At 45.9% G+C, this 21,537-nt stretch overlaps 1 protein-coding gene across 1 annotated transcript in view; it reads left to right on the top strand.

Moving 5' to 3' along the window:
* Positions 1–21,537, top strand: part of MYO16 (myosin XVI) — a 478,842-nt gene that overhangs the window by 149,927 nt on the left and 307,378 nt on the right. Inside the window, exons 5-7 of the mRNA XM_055426698.2 lie at positions 1,141–1,249; positions 9,764–9,888; positions 19,782–19,907. Coding sequence (XP_055282673.2) covers positions 1,141–1,249; positions 9,764–9,888; positions 19,782–19,907 — 360 coding nt within the window. The remainder of the gene's footprint in view (positions 1–1,140; positions 1,250–9,763; positions 9,889–19,781; positions 19,908–21,537) is intronic.

The following is a 21,537-nucleotide window of genomic DNA, read 5'->3' as shown; positions in this document are numbered from 1 at the left end:
GACTGTGTGTGACCGTGTTGGACTGCCCTGTGCCTCAGATGCTACGGAATCTGCCTGCAATGCAGGAGACTCGGGTTCGAACCTGGGCTGGGGAAGATCCCCTGGAGAAGGGAATGGCCACACACTCCAGTATTCTGGCCTGGAGAATCCTGTGGACAGAGGAGCCCGGCCGGCTACAGTCCGTGGGTTCAGGCTTCATCAACGCAACAGTGGCATGAGGACAGCTCTCCAGTGAGTTTCTGTGGAGAGCAAGGAGCATTCAGACTTAGCAGGATGGTCTGGGGAAGCTCAGAGTTCACACAGGCAGTCAGCCTCCAAAGGCAGGGCCAGTCTGTTGTGTTAGGACAGCTCTAGCAGCTCTAGTGCAGCGGGCACAGAGGTGTGCCTGGCTCAGCAGCCAGGGATTGGTTATTTGGGGTTTTTCAGGGGGCTTTTGGAGGGGGGCTTCCCAGGTGGCACTAGTGGTAAAGAACCCACCTGCCATTGCAGGAGACATAAGAGAAGCGGGTTCAATCCCCTGGTTGGGAAGATACCCTGGAGGAGGAAATGGCAACCCACTCCAGTATTCTCGCCAGGAAGAATCCCATGGACAGAGGAACCTGGTGGGCTACAGCCCATGGGGTTGCAAAGAGTCGGACATGGCTGAGGGTCTTATGGCACAGCATGGTGGGGTAGGGGTGGGGATGAGTACTTGGGGCTGGGGTCTTGATCCTATCAAGGGTCAGTTGAACCCTTTTGGTCCATCAGAGTTGATCACAAAACATCTACTATAATTTGTCTTCAAAAAGTAACTCCAGTTTCCTATGTGATCCTGCCAGCTGTATCTAACGTAAACTTTTCTGGGTCACTTCCCTAAATAGGATAGAAATGCAAGCTTTGATCTGCTTTCTATGTTAACAGTTGCCGATGTTTATTTGCTCAGTCGTGTCTGACTCTTTTCTAGCCCACCAGGCTGCTCTGTCCATGGGATTCTCTGGCAAGAACACTAGGGTGGGTTGCCATTTCCTTCTCCGGGGGATCTTCCCAATTCAGGGATGGAACCCGAGTCCCTGCATTGGCAAGCAGATGCTTTACCACCGAGCCACCTGGGAAGCCCTTATGCTAACCGTGTGCATGTTCATTTTTCTTTTCTGCTTGTAGGCTGGAGCCAACGTCCTTCTCCAGGACGTCAATGGAAACATCCCACTGGATTATGCCATGGAAGGCACTGAATCGAGCTCCATCCTGCTGACCTACCTGGATGAAAATGGTAGGCTGATGTTGCAAAAAGCCATAGAAGAGAGACAGAATGTTAGAATTCTTGGTGCATATATTTGAGGCGTGCTTACATGAGTCTGGACAGACATCACTCCCCTTGATTGTGTGAAACGAGGCCTCGTTCTGGGCAGTGTTTCGTAGACAGTCTCACCTGTGCATGTTTGCAAGCTGGCAGAAATCTGGAGACCAGCTGTAAAGGGCCCCAGAGTCCCTAATTAGCGGGACTGGGTTTGTAATTATAATCTCTTGTCCGCTGGGAGGGGAGGAGAAGTGAACCAGCACAACTGAATTTTGGGCTAATGAGTGTGAGGCCGTGTGCAGTGTCTTCTCTTGGGAGAACACGTCCAGCCTCCTAAGCATCTCATGCAGGTGAGCGAGGGCTCAAGTCAAGGGCAGTCTGCCCAGCATCTCTGCATCCATTTCTGGGGACACTTGGAAGCTCAACTTGTCAGAAGAAAGCCACAGTTGGTCCCAGAGCCATCCTGAAAAGCTGAGGCTAGGGACCCAGATGTGTCTCCTGACAGAGAACGCTTAATTGCACAGCCCGGGTGTATAATTTCATGAGTAAGTCCAGCCTTGGCCAAGTGGAAGGCATTCGGAACCCTGAGTTCCATATGGTCTTAAACTGAAGAAGTATGCCCCGTCTTTAGTTTTCTTCTTCTTTCTGAGGTTCAGGTATAAATAACACCAAAGAAACTCTAGTCCCTTCAAGTGTGATCTTTTGTCAGAGAAACGGTGTAGCGTGTCCAAGGGGCACGCCGTCGGAGACTGCACTTCTCGCCTCCCAGAAAAGCCTGCACCTGCCTCTTTGTTCTCTGGGCCCCGCACCTCCTCCAGATCGCGCCTCTCAAAAGGTTTATTCTGAGGATGGCTTAGAATAATAATAATTAGTGCTTCGCAGCCATGGGTTCTTAAAAAAAAAAGTCTCATTAATTCTGAAAGCAAGGTAAGGGATGTTATCTTCACTGGAGACAGTGTGAGCTGAGCTGTGGGTCTGAAGGTCACTGAGTCACGAGTCACATCCGTGGGGTGACAGGCGGTGCGGTGGAGTCACTCCCTGGTACCTGCTCCTTCCTGCAGAAGGGACCTCGAACTTTCTCACATCTTGTCAGCTGTGAGTTGCTGGAGTCAGAGCCCACAGCTTCCAAAGGGAACGAGCTGAAAGCTATGCACAGTCCACTGTTGGGAGGTTTATTATTTGTATCTTTGCAAAACTTGGGGTGCCTCTGAGTGAAGAATGGGGCTGTTTGGGGCTGTCTTAATTAGCTGGGCCACTTTTGTAGCATGGGATTCCCTGATAGCTCAGTTGGTAAAGAATCCTCCTGCAATGCAGGAGACCCCAGTTCGATTCCTGGGTCGGGAAGATCCCCTGGAGAAGGGATAGGCTACCCGCTCCAGTATTCTTGGGCTTCCCCTGTGGCTCAGTTGGTAAAGAATCTGCCTGCAATGTAGGAGACCTGGGTTCCATCCCTGGGTTGAGAAATCCCGTGGAGAAGGGAAGGGCTACCCACCCCAGGATTCAGGCCTGGAGGATTTCATGGACTGTGTAGTCCACGGGTGGCAAAGAGTCAGACGACTGAGCGACTTTCACTTTCACTTTTGTAGCGTAGTTTCCTGTTCTTCTCATTGATCTGTTTTCCTAATAGCTATAGTTGTAGCTCTGTTTGGGAACTAAAATTAAGCATCTTTATTTGTAAAATAATTAGCTTTTCTTCTACACTTTTCCAACTCACAAGAAGATTTTGTTCCAGGAGAACACTGAGTGTTTGTAGGAGCGGTATTGTTATCCCATATACAGAAAAATAAGTGCATTCCTGATTTTAAAAACGATTAAGGAAAGAAAGAAACTTGAGGGAGATACTGACTGGATGGTTGGGAGAAAAGCCATCCCGACCCTGGCTGTCACAATCCGTTTGCCAAATGCATGTTTGCCGGAACAAATTGGATTTAACATTGCCTACATTTTTAACTCTGCTCTCCCTTTGCCCTGCCCCTGCGCCGGCCTCCGCCTGGCGGTCGTCGGCCCTCCACCGCCTCATCACAATCTGGTTCCGCTTCTGCCCACATCCCTCCTCCTTATCTAGGTCCGCTGTCCTAGTTCCAGTGAATGCTGTCTAATTCGATTTATTTCCTGCGCCCTCCCTTGTTGGTGCCCTTTCAGAGTGATCTGTTGTGACAGCACGGGCTGATACTGTTAGAAATCTCTCATATTGCAAGATGGGATTTTCCTCGTTCGGCGCACTGCAGTCTTCTCGCTCGGCACCTGGAGTTTTCCCTCCGCGTCTCCCCGTTTCAAATCGGGGTGTTTATCTTGCTGTCGCATCAGGACGCGTGTGGCAGGAGGCAGGCCAGGTCGTGAGCAAGTTGATTGCATGGAAAATCGCTGGTCACAAGTTCTAATTGTCCTATCACCACCGACATACGCTGTACACACAGGCACAGCAGTTAACCTCGGCTCACTGCCTGAGCTTCCTGGGCTGGAAGATGAGTGGGCTGCGGAGTTCTGAGGGAGTATCTGATGCCTGTGACATCTCCGGTGTGTGGCAAAGCAGCTGGTGTTCGAGAAAAGCAAATTGATGATAAAATGAGCTGGCAGAGAAAGAAGCACTGCTGGGGGAGCTCGAGGTATCCAGGAAGGATGCTCACCGTGGGCAAAATGTTGCTCTTGTTCAGTCGCTAAGTCGTGTCTGACTCTTTTCGACCCCATGGACTGAAGCATGTCAGGCTTCCCCATCCTCCAGTGTCTCCCAAAGTTTGCTCAGATTCATGTACATTGAGTTGATGATGCCATCCAAGCATCTCATCTTTTGTTGCCTGCTTCTCCTCCTGCCTTGAATCTTTCCCAGCATCAGGGTCTTTTCCAATGAGTCGGCTCTTCACATCAGGTGGCCAGAGTATTAGGAGTTTCAGCATCAGCCCTTCTGATGAGTATTCAGGGTTGATTTCCTTTAGGATGGACTGGTTGGATCCTCTTTCAGTCCAAGGGATTCTCAAGAGTCTTCTCCAGCACCACAGTTCAAAAGCATCAGTTCTTCCGGGATCAGCCTTCTTTATGGTCCACCTCTCACATCTGTACATGTCTACTGGAAAACACAGAGATGTGTTTTTTCAAGGCCCTGAAAAATAAAGCAAATCTTTTTTACTTTGCTCTGCATATATCCTCACCTGTGGCCCCTTCTCCTTTCTTTCAAATGCTTCCTTTTAGAAGAAGGAGCTCACATTTATCTCCTGAGTTCCCTGCCTTCTCCACTGAGCCCGCGGCCACTCAGCTTCTAGCCCTGCTGATCTGGAGACAGCCTTCGGTGGCTGCCGCAGCCCTTGGCTCACTGTCCAGCCGTCACTTTTCTGTTCAGTGTTTCTTTTCCTCCCCTCCCCGTGACGTTCAGTGACCTCGCTCACACTCTTCTCTGAAGTCACCCCGCTACGAACGTCCCATCGTTTTTCTCCCTTCTCTTACTTTTTTGGATGCACTGCTTATGCACCCAGAAGCCAAAATGTTGGTTGTCCCCGAGGCTCTGTCTTTGAGCATCTTCTCTCCACACACTGTCTCTGGCTCATCTCCCCCTTCCCTTGAGTATTTAGCACCTGCCTGACCCCAGGGACATTCCTGAAGCTTAGAAATCCGTCCAGACCTTGTATGTGCAGTTTTGTTACCTCTCTTGTGTCTTTGACTTGGATGTCAGGTAAGTTGAAATAATCTGTCCAATATGGACCTTCTTGTTGTCCTTTCATACTCTCTCTGGACTGTTTACCTTTGCACCCAGGAATCTGAGTACTTGAACATCACTTTTCTTCTTCTAAATCCCTCCCATTGAATTGTCACCAAATCTTACAGATCCTTTTTCTAATCTTTCTAATATGTCCGTGTATGTCACCAGCCATGCTGTCAACTGCTTTGATTAAAACCCTGGTCTTTCTATATATTTTGGAACAGCCTTAGACACTAGTCTTGACTCCAGCCTTAGCCCTCTCTCTGCAGTTTTCACAGGACTTCCAGATCTCAGTCCACAGGTGACCTTGTATATTCCTCCCGCTTAGCAAAGTTCATTCGGAACGCTGTTCCTGCACCAGCCCCTTCAGACTCACCCATTTTGGGGGTGACAGTGATCCCAGTTTGCCGAGGACAGTCCTGCAGTGTACTTGTGGTCAGAGTTGGAGGAAAGGATTTGGTAGAGGTTTATGACACCTGTCTGGCATCCCTGGTTTATTTTTCTTTGCTGCAACTTCTTTATTTGCCTGCTTAACCTTTTTTCTTTGAAGTCTTGGATCTCTCAGAAAGCTTACCATGAAGACAAAAACTGAAATTAGATGCAATTCTCGGAGCTTAAGGATTCTCACTGTATAGTCATGTGATGGGTCATATCATAGTCTAATGATAAAATTATCTTTGAAAGCAGCAGAGAGTATCCCCAATACAGGATGGATAATGGAGAAAAGGAAAAGCTGAATTGTTGCAAAACAATATTACCTTAAGAGGAACAGTTAAGGAAAGTTAAGATAAAGTTCAGATTAACCTGAGGTATTAATGTTTTTTCCGTTCCACACAAGCATTTATTGATATGATCAAATGTAATCAGGCAATGATAATTTGTATCACATGTAATAACTTGTACATCTCAGGTAAATGATTTGTTTCTTCAGTTCAGTTGAGTTGCTCAGTCATGACCGACTCTCTGTGACCCCATGAATCACAGCACGCCAAGCCTCCCTGTCCATCACCAACTCCCGGAGTTCACTCACACTCACCTCCATCAAGTCGGTGGTACCATCCAGCCATCTCATTCTCTGTCGTCCCCTTCTCCTCCTGCCCCCAATCCCTCCCAGTATGTTCTTAATTAAACAAAAAATTACTAAACTCCAATCAAAATAATAAATCTAAGCAGATTGTTAGATTAATATACTTTAGTCGTGTCCAGCTCTTTCAACCCCATGGACTATACAGTCCATGGAATTCTCCAGGCCAGAATACTGGAGAGGGTAGCCATTCCCTTCTCCAGGGGATCTTCCCAGCGCAGGGATCGAACCCAGGTCTCCCACACTGCAGGCAGATTCTTTACCACCTGAGCCACAAGGAAAGCCTGCCAGAATCTTGTGTCCTTGGGATTTTCCAGGCAAGAATACAGGAGTGAGTTGCCAGAGGATCTTCTAGACCCATGGATTGTACCTACATTTCCTGCTTTGGCAGGTGGGTTCTTTACCCCTAGCGCCAGCTGGGAAGCCAATCCAAGCAGGTCAGGTATTAATTTTTTCAAAAAGTTGTATGAAAATAAAAAGTGAGGATTGGCCAGTTCAGTTCAGTCACTCAGTCATGTCCGACTCTTTGTGACCCCATGGACTGCAGCACACCAGGCTTCCCTGTCCATCACCAACTCCTGGAGCCTGCTCAAACTCTTGTCCATCAGGCTGGTGATGCCATCCAATCATCTCATCCTCTGTCGTCCCCTTCTCTTCCCGCCTTCAATCTTTCCCAGCGTCAGGGTCTTTTCCAATGAGTCACTTCTTCACATCAGGTGGTCGAAGTATTGGCACTTCAGCTTCAGATTGGCCAGTTACCCACCACAAAATAATAGGTTTCTTATGGGCTGTAGTCCTCATGGTTGGTTTTTTCCCAGGGGCATCTTAAGAAATTTGTTTGACCAAGAAATGAGGGAATTTCCATTCTATTGTTTTACCAAAAACACATCTGTGCTTTTTTTCCCCTGAACACATTACAAAAATCTAAAAGTTACATCTTACTTGGTATCATATTTGATTCAAAATCAAGTTTTAAAATAAAGGGATACAGTGTCATGTTCTTCCAGTCATATCTTTATAACAGCGACCAGAAACAGATCGTTTCCCATAACATGTTGTAATGTAAGTCAGAAATGAGTGACAGCTAATTTCTGTTTTAATTTGTGTCTGAGCCGTGTTCTTTTTTATCACTCAGCATTAATCGCATGTTTAACTAATTCTCTAGAAGATAAAGCTTGCAACATTTAAAAGTTAGCAGAACCATAGAGTACTGTAACCGTCAGGCTTTTCTGCTACTTCAACATCCAAAATTGAACACTGACATCTGAGAGATAGTGTTTTCCAAACATAACTCCCACGTCAAATTCCGTAATCCTTGATGGAAGAGGGCAGTGACAGTGTTAGCTGTTCCTTAGAAACTCCAATGTGCCCGTTGGGGAACTCTGTCAGTTCTTCCGAGATGACTTCTGATGACCAGGAAGCTGAGATATGGCTGGTGGTGTTTTTCACTCCTGTGTCCACTAAACTGGGTTTACCTTGAACAGAGTGTTTGAAATGAGCTACACTTTTCAAGTATTTGGCTTCGTTTTGTTTGATTTCTCCCTGCCTCCTTCTTGTAAAGGGAAACATCCCTGAGTGAGTGGCAGGTGGTGCTTGGGCCAGAAGGCTGACTGATGCTGAAGCAACGGGTCCCTTCCATCGAGCGCTTCCTGCGAGCTGTGTTTTCCTGCTGTGTGTGTTTTGACTCATTCTCATGCCATCTAGTGGAATAAACTGTCAGCCCCTTTTGCAGATGAGGAAACTGAGGCAGCGGATAAGTTACCCGACCCCATCAGTGCAAATAATAAGTGCAAGACACAGCACTGAAGCTCTCGAGCATCTCTGCTCTGGAGTTCGTCCAAGCTCAGAGAACAAGGGCTGCAGTGAGGCCGGCCTGGCGTGCTCACAGGGGACGTGACCGCCGATGGGCACTATGCCAGTCTCTGCCAGGCAGCCAGGTCTTACAAGTGTTACCGCTAGCTTTCTTCCTCGGGGATGTGTATTTTATCTGTGATGGAGGATACGGAAGACGAGGCTAAATCACTTTCCCAAGTCCCACCCTGGGGAAGTCAGCTACGGTCCAGGGGAGCCAGGAGGGCCGCACTCTCATTTTTGGTCGAGCTCACTGCTGTCTTGCCATTTTTGCAGCAAGGATTCAAGCAGATGAGAGACAAAAGTTCTCAGCAGTGTAGCTGGTTCACAGCGAACACTTGCTCAGATACAGATGTCATACCATCTCACCTGCATCATGATCACCATCATCAGCATCACTAATATCACTGTTTCCATTGTCATGACTTTCATTTGGAATGAGGTGGATTATTTCCCCGTAGTAGTATGTCCAGAAACCAGGGCTAGGAACAGGAGATGCAGAAATGCAGAGATACACGCTACCATGGAGATTACACCACCATGAAAGCTCAGGTTGCATACAGGTGTGAACAGCCTTACCTGGTAGCTCGGCTGGTAAAGAATCCATCTGCAGTGAAGGAGACTCCAGTTAGATTCCTGGGTCAGGAAGTTCCCCTGGAGAAGGGTGAGGCTACCCACTGCAGTATTCTTGGGCTTCCCTGGTGGCTCAGATGGGAAAGAATCCACCTGCAATGCAAGATCCCTGGGTTTGAACCCTGTGCTGGAAAGACCCCCTGGAGGAGGGCATGGCAACACACTCCAGTATTTTTTCCTAGAGAATCCCCATGGATAGAGGAGCCTGGTGGGCTATAGTCCATGGGGTCTCAAAGAGTCAAACACATCTGAGTGACTAAGCACAGCACAGCGGTATGAACAGGTGAGCTGACCTGAGTCCTCGTGGCATAAATCACCCACTTCAGGGAAGCCCGGTTCTCAGTTCTCCCCTCAACTTATTTCTCCTTATTAACATTAGTAGTCATGAAATGGTCAATTGGAGCATCCTTTAAAATATTTTAAAGACATTTTAGATATACAGGAAATTTGCAAAAATGGTACAGAGAGATCCCAGGTACCCTTCACCCAGCTTCTCACATTCAAAATGTACACAGCCATGGGCTTCCCAGGTAGTGCGAGTGGTAAAGAACCCACCTCCCAAGGCAGGAGACATAAGAGGCACAGATTCATCCCCTGGAGGAGGGAATGGCAACCCACTCCAGTGTTCTTGCTTGGAGAATCCCATGGACAGAGGAGCCTGGCGGGTTATGGTCCATGGAGTCGCGAAGAGTCGGATGACTGAAGCAACTTAGCGTGTGTGAATGAATGGTGCATTTATCCAAACGTTGGTACAATGCTGTTATCTATAACACAGCCTGTATCCAAAATCTTCTAGTTCTCCCACTAAATCCTTTTTTTTATTCCATTCCTTTTAGAAGCAACTATTTTAGAGAGAAAATCATAGGGAACAGAAAACATGTCTTTAAACTCATTTCGATTCAGTCCAGGTACTTTACAGTACTTTGGGCGGTCAGTCTCTGCTGCTGATTTATACGAAAACAGAAATCCACGGAGAGATCCCCATGGCTAAGGCATTCTGTCATATTTTGGGATATAAAAGGAAAATTATTCAAGAGTATCCTTTGACGGGAAGTAAGACTGCATGCCAAGAGAAACAGTTATAGCTGCTTTGAATGAGAATTCAAAGTGGAAGAGGGGCTTCAAAGAGGAACACGTTGAAATATACAAGATAAGATGGAGTTTTTGCCCCCAGCAGCTGAGAAACAGCTCTACATTGTGTCTGAAAGGCTCTCCCCCCTCCCTCCAGGAGTGGATCTCACCTCACTGCGGCAGATGAAGCTTCGGAGACCGGTGAGCATGTTAACAGACGTCAAACACTTCCTGTCCTGTGGAGGAAACGTTAATGAGAAAAACGATGATGGCGTAACACTGGTGAGTCACTGCCCTTCACTAGGAGACACTGCTTACCCTGCGAATGTGCACTGATCCGGGAAACACAGAATTGGGTATCATTAACTCCTAAATAAGGTTTTTTTGTTTTTCTGATTATATCGGTAATACATATTTATTGCAGAAATTTTGCAAAACAGACATGCAAAAAAAAAGTGCAAATAACTTATACCATCACCTAATATTTATCTTTTTAAGCCTTATGCATGTTTTTCCTACAAATTTAGAGTAAATTTTTATATTTGTCAGTGTGAATTTTGAGCTGGAACTTACAGGAGACTGTTTTCATTTTAAGCAAAAGAACCTATGCTACTCTGATGAATGAATTTCTAAATTCCAACAAACGCCTGCCGTTGCTTTTTAATGCTCTCAGGCACACTTGCATTAAATTGAACACATAACAATTAAATTTGGACTCATTTGCATGTAAGCACAATGTCTTATCATCACAGGAAGAACATTTGGTTCTATTGACCCATAAAAATTACTTGGATCGGGCATGCTGGGGTTAGAATTAATTATTGTGGAGATGAATGTGTTGTCTCAAGAAAGTAAGCGACAGAAGCGAAAGGGAAAAGCTCAGAAGCAAGGGGGGCACAGAAGCAGTTGCAACCAATTTAGAAAATGATTCCATTTCTACTGTGGGAAAATACGGTGTGAGGCTGAACACAGTAAGTGAGGAAAGCAGTGTCGCTGAGTGAGTAAGAATTGTGTGAGACCTGATACCTTCCTAGATTTATTAAATGCAAATTAAGTGCTTTGAGACCGCTCAGTAGAGTTATCTTTCTGGACACTGATGTTGCTCTTTGGAATATAAATTTCAGAAGACTACTGAAAATGGAACTCTAAGCTACAGGAAAACAAAGCAGTTTTAGAGCTTATTGAAAAATAACACATTCAAGTGGAAAAAATATTCCAACTAGTTTTTTGAGGAAATATTTACTAACTGCGTCCTGTGTGCAAAATCATAGTGAACAAAACCACAAAAGTGCTTTTGTCTTTGTCGGGGGCTCACATTTCGCTGGGGAAGGCATACGCTGTGCAGTGTGAGTAGGCTAAGTCGATGGAGCCCTAAGAGTAATAAATGCAAATGAGAATGAGAAAAACAAGAACGAGACACGGTCGGTATGCACTTGGCGTTTTTGGGGAGGTAGACAGAGAAGATCTCACTGACACGAAGAGCTCTGAGTGATGAGCTGAAGGAAGTCTGCCCACACTGCAGGTGTGGAGGAGGAGTATTGCAGGCTGAGCAGTGGGTACACAAAGGTCCTGAGGCAGGGCCGGGTGTGCTGTGACTAGGGAACAGCTAGGAGGCCAGCATGGCAAGCGGCGGCGGGAACCAGGACCCGACCACCCTGGGTCTCAGGGGTTCGTGTGAGGGCCGTGGCAGTTGCTCTGTGGGAAGTAGGAATGCACTGGAGAGCCCTAAGGAGAGGATGTTGCTTCAGTTCCGGAAGGATCTTCGCATTGACTGCCTCGATGAAGATGCACTGTCAACGGGCAGGAGTGGAGCTGAGAGTTCAGTGAGGAGGCTCTCGTCCAACAGGTGATGATGTGCCTCAAACCAAGACGGCAGGCGCTGCAGCGGTGAGAAGTGGCTCATTTCTAACGTTCATGTTAAAACAAGGTCCGCTGGGATTTCCTGATGGAAATTCAGTGAGAGACGAAGAAAAGGCTTTAGCGTGACTGTGAATATTTCTAGTTTGAGCAGCTGGAATGCTGGAGTTGACAGCGAATGAGAGAAGAACCGGCTGAGGGCAAAGGAAATGAGGGTGGATTCTGGAGACGTGAGGTTAGAAGTGCCCTTGGCCATCGCCATGGGGATGCTGAGTTGGTGGCTGGTTATTGAGTCTGATTCATAAAGGGCTTCCTAAAGGAAATCAACCCAGAATATTCATTGGAAGGACTGATGCTGGAGCTGAAGCCCCAGTACTTTGGCCACCTGATGCAAAGAGCTGGCTCATTGGAAAAGACCCTGATGCTGGGAAAGATTGAGGGCAGGAGGAGAAGGGGACGACAGAGGATGGGATGGCTGGATGGCAACACTGACTCAATGGACATGAGTGTAAGCAAACCCTGGGAGATGGTGAAAGACAGGGAAGCCTGGTGTGCTGCAGTCCGTGAGGTCACAAAATTGGACATGAGTTAGCAACTAAATAATAGCAACTGGAGTCTGGAATTTGGGTGCTGTTCAGACTGGAGAAGCAATATTGGGATCTTCAGCATGTTTGTGCTGTTGAGGCCCTTGACGCTGGGTGAAGTCACTAATCTGATACGAAGGAAAGCGGACTGGGGACTGAGCCATGGAGCATAGCAAGGCGGAAGATCCTGGAATGAGGGGGAGTGGAAACTCCCAAGGTGGGAGCAACCCAAGAGAGGGAGGTGTCCTGGGAGCCCTGTAAGGAAAGCGGGAGGAGCAGGAGGAGGAGGAGCGATTAACCGTCAGATTAATACCGCTCAGAAGTCAAGTGGACGGAGACACAGACTCAGCTGCGAGGTTGAGTGGCGTGGAGTCCTTGGCCCTCTCGTCAGGGCAGCTTTGGTGGAGCGATGGGGTCAAAATCAGACTGGAGGGGCTGTTTAATTCATAGTTCATTTCTACTGTGTGTCTCGGGTGAGGGGGGAAGAAGGTACAGTCTGAAGGACATATACTAAGTTAACCTTAAAATGCATCCCAGTATACAGTAGGTGCACACGAATACTTACATGGAATGCCTGCTGAATCATGAAGTTGCTCAGTCGTGTCCCACTATTTGTGACCCCATGGACTGTAGCCTGCCAGGCTCCTCCCTCATGGGATTCTCTAGGCAAGAGTACTGGAATGGGTTGCCATTTCCTTCTCCAGGGGATCTTCCCAACCCAGGGATCGAATCCGGGTCTCCTGCATTCCAGGCAGACGCTTTACCCTCTGAACCGGGGAATGGGGAGTCAAATCATAGGGTCAGGAAGTGCACTGGTGGAAGCCAGTGCCCCAGGTTCTGGTGGGGAGCAGGGAATGGGGAGCTAGTGATTAACGGGGGCGGAGTTTCAATTTAGGAAAGTGGAAAATTCAGGAGACGGATGATGGTGAGAGTTGTATAACAACGCAGTATACTTAGTGCCACTGAACTTTACAGTTACATACGGTTAAAATAGGATGTGTTATACTTACATAACTTTTACCACAATAAAAAATTTAAAAATAAAGATAATCAGTAGTCGATTTAACACACGAGCTACATTAATTAAGACGTCCAACTCGCAGTAAAAGCCCAGTGGGCTCTCTGTTTCTTTGTTTGGCAGAAGATATTACAACTCCATGTTGTTGTTTTGAAATCACAGCTAAACAAAAACAGCACACATGTTCAAATCCCTGCTAAATTAAAAGGCTTACACACTTCAGAAGATACGCTATGGAGAGAATCAATACACAGCAATAAATTGCTATCATTTTCAACCATCTTCAGTTTCGACATTCCTTGTGACTTTTCTTTTCTATTGAACAGAGAACACAAACATGGCGTGTAATTATTCTGTAATAGCTAAATCCAGCTTTATTATTGATGTTGTGATCATCTTTGAGCTTTGTACAGAGAAAGTAACAATGAACAGGAGGCACTCCTTCCCTGAGGATCACAGCAGGTAGCAAGCGGCAGCCTCTTTGATTCTTGTGTCTGAGTTGGTTGGTCGATTACGTTAATATTGGAGTTGTCTTTCTCTAAAGGGTATGTGTATAGTGTGTGCTTGCCTATTGTTGCTGATAATGGTAAGAAGAAAGTCTTATCCACATGCGGCTTCTGTAAGCTGAGCTGGAATTTCAGTTGTGATTCAAAATTAGTCATTTTACCCCATTATTCCACTGCAAAACAGATTAAACTGTCAGCAAAAGACTCGCTGAAGGTCTGCTCCTAGTAAGACAGCTTTATGCTGCTGCTTTTTCTTCCTTTCTAGGATATGCAATTTAATAACCAAATGTAAGATAAATCTTAACATTTTTTTATTTTATTTTTACTGGAGTGGGTTGCCATTTCTTTCTTCAGGGGATCTTCCTGACCCAGGGATCGAACCCAGGTCTCCTGGACTGCAGCCTGATTCTTTACCAACTGAGCTACGAGGGAAGCCCGAGTGTAATGCTAACTTCCGTTCTGTTCCGTCCAGGGATTGAACCTGGGTCTCCCTCATTGGAGGCAGACGCTTTAACCTCTGAGCCACCAGGGAGGCCCTAACTTACACGCAGGTAAATCCGGTTGCCTTAGAAGCAGAATTCCTCTGTAAGAAAACTTTGAAAACTTCCTCCATACCCTGATCTCATCGGGGTAGGTCAGTTTGCATTAAGAAAGTAAACCAGGAAGACAAGAGGGTGGTGGGCTGGCTGGGCTGGAGTGCGGCTCCTCTCAGGATGCACCAGGAACACACCCTCATGCGGAGGATCTCACAGCTGAGAGCTGGCAGGCGTCCCCGGCTTCCGGAGAGGGATGTCCAGATCCTCGCAAAACCCGGGAGGGTGAAGGAAGGAGGGAGATGGAGGTGACTGAGCAGGACCAGCCCTGCACCCGAGACAGCAGGTGGGGCTGGGGGGGGCCGATCGCCCATCGGGGCGACTGTTCGGGACAGAGGGCTGGCATCGGAGGCTCCTGGAGAGCGCAGCAGCGTATCCGGGACCGGCTGCGTGGGACGAGAGCCATGCAGACAGTCCTTCCCACAGCACTACGTACCTGGACACGACGCACTTCCTCTGGGAGCTGGGGCTTGGGGGTTGGAGAGCAGTCCCGGGGCAGGATCTGCTGTTGACTGCAGGAGGATGGCCTGAGGAGACGTGAGGGACGGGAGCCCGGCGGGGAACGCCTGGGAGGAAGGCCGGGCGGGCATGGAGGCCCGGCGATGCTGCTGTCACGCCCGGGGCGGGCCGTCACTGCAGTCTTTCCCTCCCCGCGTGCCCGGTGCTGAGCTCGCCGATAGAGAAGGGCCGCGGAGAGGGTGGCCCTCTGTGTCTGCTCTGCTGAGCGGTGGAGAAGGGCCCAGGCCAGGGTCCCGTTTGAGCGCCTGCTGTGCCGAGCAACAGAGAAGGACCAGCCACGGAGGCCAGGGGCTAGTGAAAGACCCTACACTGCCCTAGCTCCTGCATCCGAGGCCACTGACGACCCCCACACGCTGGGTGCTGCAGAGGCCCCGCGATCTAAGCAGCTGAATCACCTCCACGCTTGATTCTCACTGGGGGCAGAGCTGCCAGTTGTTAGCAGAACTCTCCAAGAGGGCCATATCTCCTGTGCCTCTTGGCTGCCAGGCACCCTGTGTACCTGGCACTACCAGAGTCCCCACGATCCAAGCAGCTGCGCCCCCTCCACTCTCAGTCCTCACTGGGGCGGACCCAGATCCTCCAGGGCAGCCTCAGGAGCAAACCCCTGTGGACAACACACAGGCGGTGGTGGAGGTGAAAAGCACAGCTGAACCCCAGGGGCAGTGTGGCTAAGGAAGAGGACGGAAAACCTTCCCACCAGCTGTGCAAGCCGCAGATTAAATCCACACAATCAGCTCGGCAGACTCTGTGCCTATGGAAGATATAAAAAGAGTTCCGGCAAAAGAAAAAAATCCTAGCTCTGGCAAGCTCTGGCATTGGAGGCAAGAACATGCAGGAATAGGGCCAGATTAAAGTCTGGGCTGCCTCCACAGCGGGTCTAGAGACCAGAGCAGAGTTGGAGGGCATCCTGGGGAGGGGAGGTGGACTGTGATTCACAGTGAGGGGAAGGATGCTCTGACAGCTGAGATCTGAGAAAAGCTTTTATTATTATTGTATTTTGAATCGTTCTGTACTTAATTCTGGATTTTTTTTTCCTTTTTCTGTGGTGGTTGTTTTATTTTTATTATTAATTTAAGATTCTGAGAAATTTTTTTTTAAATCACACTTTTAATTTTCTTTATATACTTCCTCTACTTTGGCTTTTTGTGGTTCTATGGTTTTATGTTGTTTAATTTTTTTTTTTTGTTTGTTTTTCTTACTGTTCTTTTGCTGTTGTAGTTCTTTAATATATGAAACACTTTTTATGTACTTCTGTTTAACTTTGCATTCCTATTTTTTTTTTCGTGTCTTCCTTTGTTTCATCATGTCTGTCAGTTTGTTTTGTTTGCTTCACTCACCAGTTGGCACTCTCATTTGGTCTTGTTTTCTGGTTTATGTTTTAGCTTTGTTTTTAATTGGTCGACATTATTTTTAGTTTTCTTTGCTCACCAGGTCACTCTCTTGTACTTTGTTTTCTTTGAACTATTTTGGTTATATGTGTGTCTGTGTGTGTTCCTTTGTTTTCTGTTTTTTTTCTTTTGTCTGGTGTTACATTTACCCCTTGTCTGGGCTTCGTCTTTTGTTTCTTGCTTTATTTTTTGTTTTTGTGTGTTTTTTCAAATCCCTTTTAATGCCATAACAAACATCTTGTGGAATCTCGGTTCCCCAGCCAGAGATGGGGCCTGAGCCTCTGGAGTGGGAGCAGTGAGTTCAGCTAGCCTGGACTGGTGAACTCCTGATCCCAGGGAGGATTAGCTGGTGAGAACTTCCATGAAGGCCTCCTGCTGGATCCAAGCCCCGGCATTCCTCAACTGCCAGCGGTACCCAGTGCAGGACAGCTCACCCAAACACCAAGCAAGACAAAACACAAACTCAGTCATCAGCAGACAGGCTTCCCACAGGCCCACCACCACATACCGCCTCACACATCTCTGCCCAGAGGGAAAAAGCTCACCTCCTCCCGCCAGAGCACAGGCACAAGCCCTTCCCAACACGAAGTCTACAGAAACCGTTGGGCCGACTCGCCCACCACAGGCAGAAACCAAAAGGAAGAAGAAATACGACCCTGAAACCTGGGAAAAGGAGACCTCAAACACAGTAAGTTAGAAAAAAGTGAAAAGACAGAAACATTGCACAGATGAAGAAACAAGGTTAAAAGCTCACAAGACCAAATAAACGCACTCTCTGAAAAAGAATTCTGGGTAATGGTAGTAAAGATGACAGAAAATCTGAAAAATAGGAAAAAATGCAAGAATCATTTAACACGTATAATGATGACCTCGAAGAAATAAAGAATAAACAGTGACAAACAACACAATTACTGAAATTAAAGAAACTTTGGAACAAATCAATGGAGTAAATGAGGCAGAAAACAGATAAATGAGCTGGAAGATAGAATGGTGGAAATAACTGCTAACAAACAGAATAAAAAGAATGAAGATAATTTAGGATACTCCCAGAGACCTCTGGAACAACATTGAACATACCAACAGAGAAAGAGAAAGCATCTGAGAGATTTTTGAAGGGATTATAGTCGAAAACTTCCCTAACATGGAAAAGGAAGTAATCAAGTCCAAGAAGCTTAGGGAGTCCTGTACAGGATAAAGCAGCAGCATGTTGAGACACATACTAATCAAACTAACAAAGGTTAAACACAAAGGAAAAATATTAAAAGCAGCAAGGGAAAAGCAACAAGTAGCATACAAGGGACACCGCATATGATTAAGAGCTGATCTTTCAGCAGAAACTGCAGGCCAGAAGGGAATGGCAGGGTATATTTAAAGTACTGAAAGGGGAAAAAACCTACAACCAAGGTTACTCTACTTGGCAAGGATCTCATTCAAAATTGATGGAGAAATAAAAGTTTTACAGACAAGCAAAAGTTAAGAGAATTTAGCACCTTCAAACCAGCTTTACAACAAGTATTAAAGGGACTTCTATAGGCAGAAAACATCAAAAGGAAAAGACCTACGAAAACAAACCCAAAGAAGTTAAGAAAAGCCAACAGGAACATAGACGCTAATAATTACTTTAAATGTAAATAGATTAAACACTCCCACCAAAAGACACAGGCTGGCCGAATGGCTGTGAAAACAAGACTCCTATCTACGCTGTCTGCAAGAGACCCACTTCAGACACAGAGACACAGGCTGAAAGTGAGGAGGTGGATAAAGATATTCCACGCAGATGGAAATCAAAACTGGAGTAGCGATTCTCATATCAAACAAATAGACCTTAAAAAGTATTACAAGAGATAAGGAAGGACACTACATAATGAGCAAGGGATCAGTCCAAGGGAAATATATAACAATTTTGAATATTTATGCACCCAACATAAGAGCACCTCAATACATAAGGCAAATGCTAACAGACATAAAAGGGGAAATCATTAGAAATGCTGGAGAGGGTGTGAAGAAAGGGAATTCTCTTGCACTGTTTGTTGTAATGTAAACTAATACAGCCACTGTTGAGAACAGTATGGAGATACCTTAAAAAAAAACAAACAAAACTAGGAATAAAGCTACCATATGACCCAGCAATCCCACTACTGGGCATATTCTCTGAGAAAACCATAATTGAAAAAGACAACGTGTATCCCAGTGTTCATTGCAGCACTGTTTACAATCACTAGGATATGGAAGCAACCTAGATGTCGATCGGTGAATGAATGGGTAAAGAAGCTGTGGTACATACACATATGATGGAATATTACTCAGCATTTTTAGGGACACACTTGAGTCAGTTCTAATGAGGTAGATGAACATAGAGCCAATTATACACAGTGAAGTAAGTCAGAGAGAGAAAAATAACATATGTTATATAACTATATACATGTATATATATGCAATCTGAAAAGATGGTACTGATGAACCCATTTGCAGGGCAGGAGTGGAGATGCTTTATGCTTTTGGGCTCCAAAATCACAGCAGATGGTGACTGCAGTCATGAAATTAAAAGACACTTGACCTTTGGTAGGAAAGCTATGACCAACCTAGATAGCATATTAAAAAGCAGACATTACTCTGCCAACAAAGGTCCATCTAGTCAAAATTATGGTTTTTCTAGTAGTCATGTATGGATGTGAGAGTTGAACTATAAAGAAAGATGAGTGCTGAAAAACTGATGCTTTTGGACTCTTGAGAGTCCCTTGGACGGCAAGGAGATCCAACTGGTCCATTCTAAAGGAGATCAGTCTTGGGTGTTCATTGGAAGGACTGATGCTGAGGCTGAAACTCAATACTTTGGCCACCTCATGAGATGAGTTGACTCACTGGAAAAGACCCTGATGCTGGGAAGGATTGGGGGCAGGAGGAAAAGGGGACGACAGAGTATGAGACAGTTGGAGGGTGTCACCAAGTCAATGGACATGAGTTTGAGCAGGCTCCAGGAGTTGCTGATGGACAGGGAGGCCTGGCGTGCTGCCGTCCATGGGGTCATAAAAAGTTGGACGCGACTGAGCGACTGAACTGAACTGAACTGGAGATGCAGACATAGGGAACAGGCCTGTGGACACAGTGTGGGAGGGGGAGGGCGGGGGAAATGCTGAGAGCAGCACGGAGTCTCACGTGTTACCACATGTGAAACAGGCAGCCAGTGGGAACTTGCTGTACCTCTCAGGGAGTTCCAACCAGTGCTCTGACACACTCGAGGGGAGATGTGGGGTGGGAAGTGGGAGGGAGGTTCCAGAGGGAGGGGACATGCACATACCCACTGCTGATTCACACTGATGGATGGCAGAAGCCAACACAACACTGTAAAGTGACTATCCTTCAATTAAAAATACATTTAAAAAAAGAAGGGACGATGTCCCTAAGTGCTTTATTTTGTATTTGAAAGTATTCGGCTTACAGTAGTAGAAAGGAGCTCTGGAGAGGGGAGCAATTACGTGAAGAATGCGTGTTGTCAGAGTCGCAAAATGATACTTACCCCATGAGCTTTTTCTTCCCCAAAGAATGGCGATGTCCCCTTGTACAGGTACAGTGATCTATGACTTCTTTTTTAAAGGTCTTTCTACTTCAGCTCCCGTACTTTATTAAGTGCATCTCTTCAAACCGCCAGGTGAGCTGCTTCGCTGTCACTGCTCTTTCACATTGACTGACAACGTCTGTCTCTGTCGCAGCTGCACATGGCCTGTGCCAGTGGCTACAAGGATGTAGTGTCTCTTCTCCTGGAGCACGGTGGGGACCTCAATGCCGCAGACAATCAGTACTGGACCCCGCTGCACTTGGCAGCAAAGTATGGCCAGGTAAAATATGCCCTGAATTCCTTATCTTATGATCACTGCTGCATTTCATATTTAATTGTTTTCAAAATGTGTACTGGCATGATGTAACTTGACTTTTAATGGGGTTGTTTTCCTAAGGAGATATGTTTTTGGTTGAAAGAAATATTTTACTTTCCAGAGGAGCTTTCATAACCTACATTCCTCAACACGCTGCATAATGTACTCAGACTCATTGGAAAAATAGTCAAAACCAGAAACAGTCTTTACAGAATGGTCTTAACACTATTTTTTTTAACATTATATGGTCCTTTTCAGTGTACAGGTTTCATGAGTCTATAATGATTGTGTTTGTTTTCTGCAGTTAGTAGATTTAAAGCAAAATTACATTTTATATTTTATTTTCCTTAATAAATTATAGTTCATTGTAACAAATGAAGGATGATAGCAGAGTTCTTTCACTGAATTGACTCTCAGTTGACTGATTCTCAATTGATTCTCTATAGCTAATATATCTTGAGTTACTATTGCACAAACCAACTTCTCACTAGGTTATGACATACCATGAAGAAGAAATACAATGTTATTTAATTTATGTGAGTGAATGTGATTCAGCAGTATTCATAATAATTTTTTAATGTTGAAGTTGATTTTTAAAAATATATATAATATGTTGTGTTAGGGAAAGTCTTAGTATTAATAGTGTAAAATATAACTTAGGTTACATAGATATGAAGATTTGAGCTAAACTTGTTGATGTCCAAGCATTAGTTTCATGCAACTGTGTCACTCACTGAATTCGTGGTGACTTAAATCCCTTAGATACTAGCCAGTGTGTGGGATACATATCATGCAAGTTGAATCATCCGGTTGTTGAAAACACTGAAATTATTTGCATCTCCGGCATCTTAGGAAAAGTGTATTACTTGAGGATATGCTTCTTCCAAACTAATAGGAACACTGTTTGCTTTGACAACATTTCCTGTAGAAAAAGATTCATTCATTCAATAAACACTTTTATCATGCTGTGAGTAACACCAGGTCTGTGCTTCTAGCAAGCTCATGTGTATAAGTGAATGGCTGTGTTGATTAGCTGAGGCTGGAGGTAGCTAAAACCATTGCCCTCAGAGTTCCGGCTTTTCAGTTCTCTCGTGATCACAGCAGTCCTGGGGCATCGAAAGTACACCATCAATTCACCAGTAGTCCACCTGAGGACAGCAGCATCCCAGGATGCGCTAGGGGAGAAGTTCTGTGAAAAATAGAGACGTGAACGTATAAGCTAGTACTGTTTCCTTGGACACAACTTACTGGCTTGTGCTGAAGAGGTGATGGTGGTGAATTATCAGATGTGCCCAGGAAGTTGGAGATTGCTTCCCGAAGGAACTAAATCTGAAAGTGGTGAAATGGAGCAGAGTGCTGTGCAGACTTGAATGCATCATTTAACCCAGTTTCACTTTGGCTGACAGGACTTCTAGACTTTGGGTCAGGCATCATTTCAGAGTAACTAATTGGTTCCCTTAACCACTTTCATAAGATTATCAGCTCTGGAGGAACAGGACTAGATGTAACAAAAAACAATTTTTTAAGACATGCCACTAGTGATAGATCTGTTATTAGACATTTAAATGGTTTTATCAGAACCCAGCATATGTTT

Source organism: Moschus berezovskii, chromosome 13 (assembly GCF_049115385.1).
Source record: "Moschus berezovskii isolate FMDL1 chromosome 13, NW_MosBer_1.0, whole genome shotgun sequence".
In the NCBI taxonomy this organism is placed as follows: Eukaryota; Metazoa; Chordata; class Mammalia; order Artiodactyla; family Moschidae; genus Moschus; species Moschus berezovskii.
This window is presented reverse-complemented; position numbering and strand designations above follow the sequence as displayed.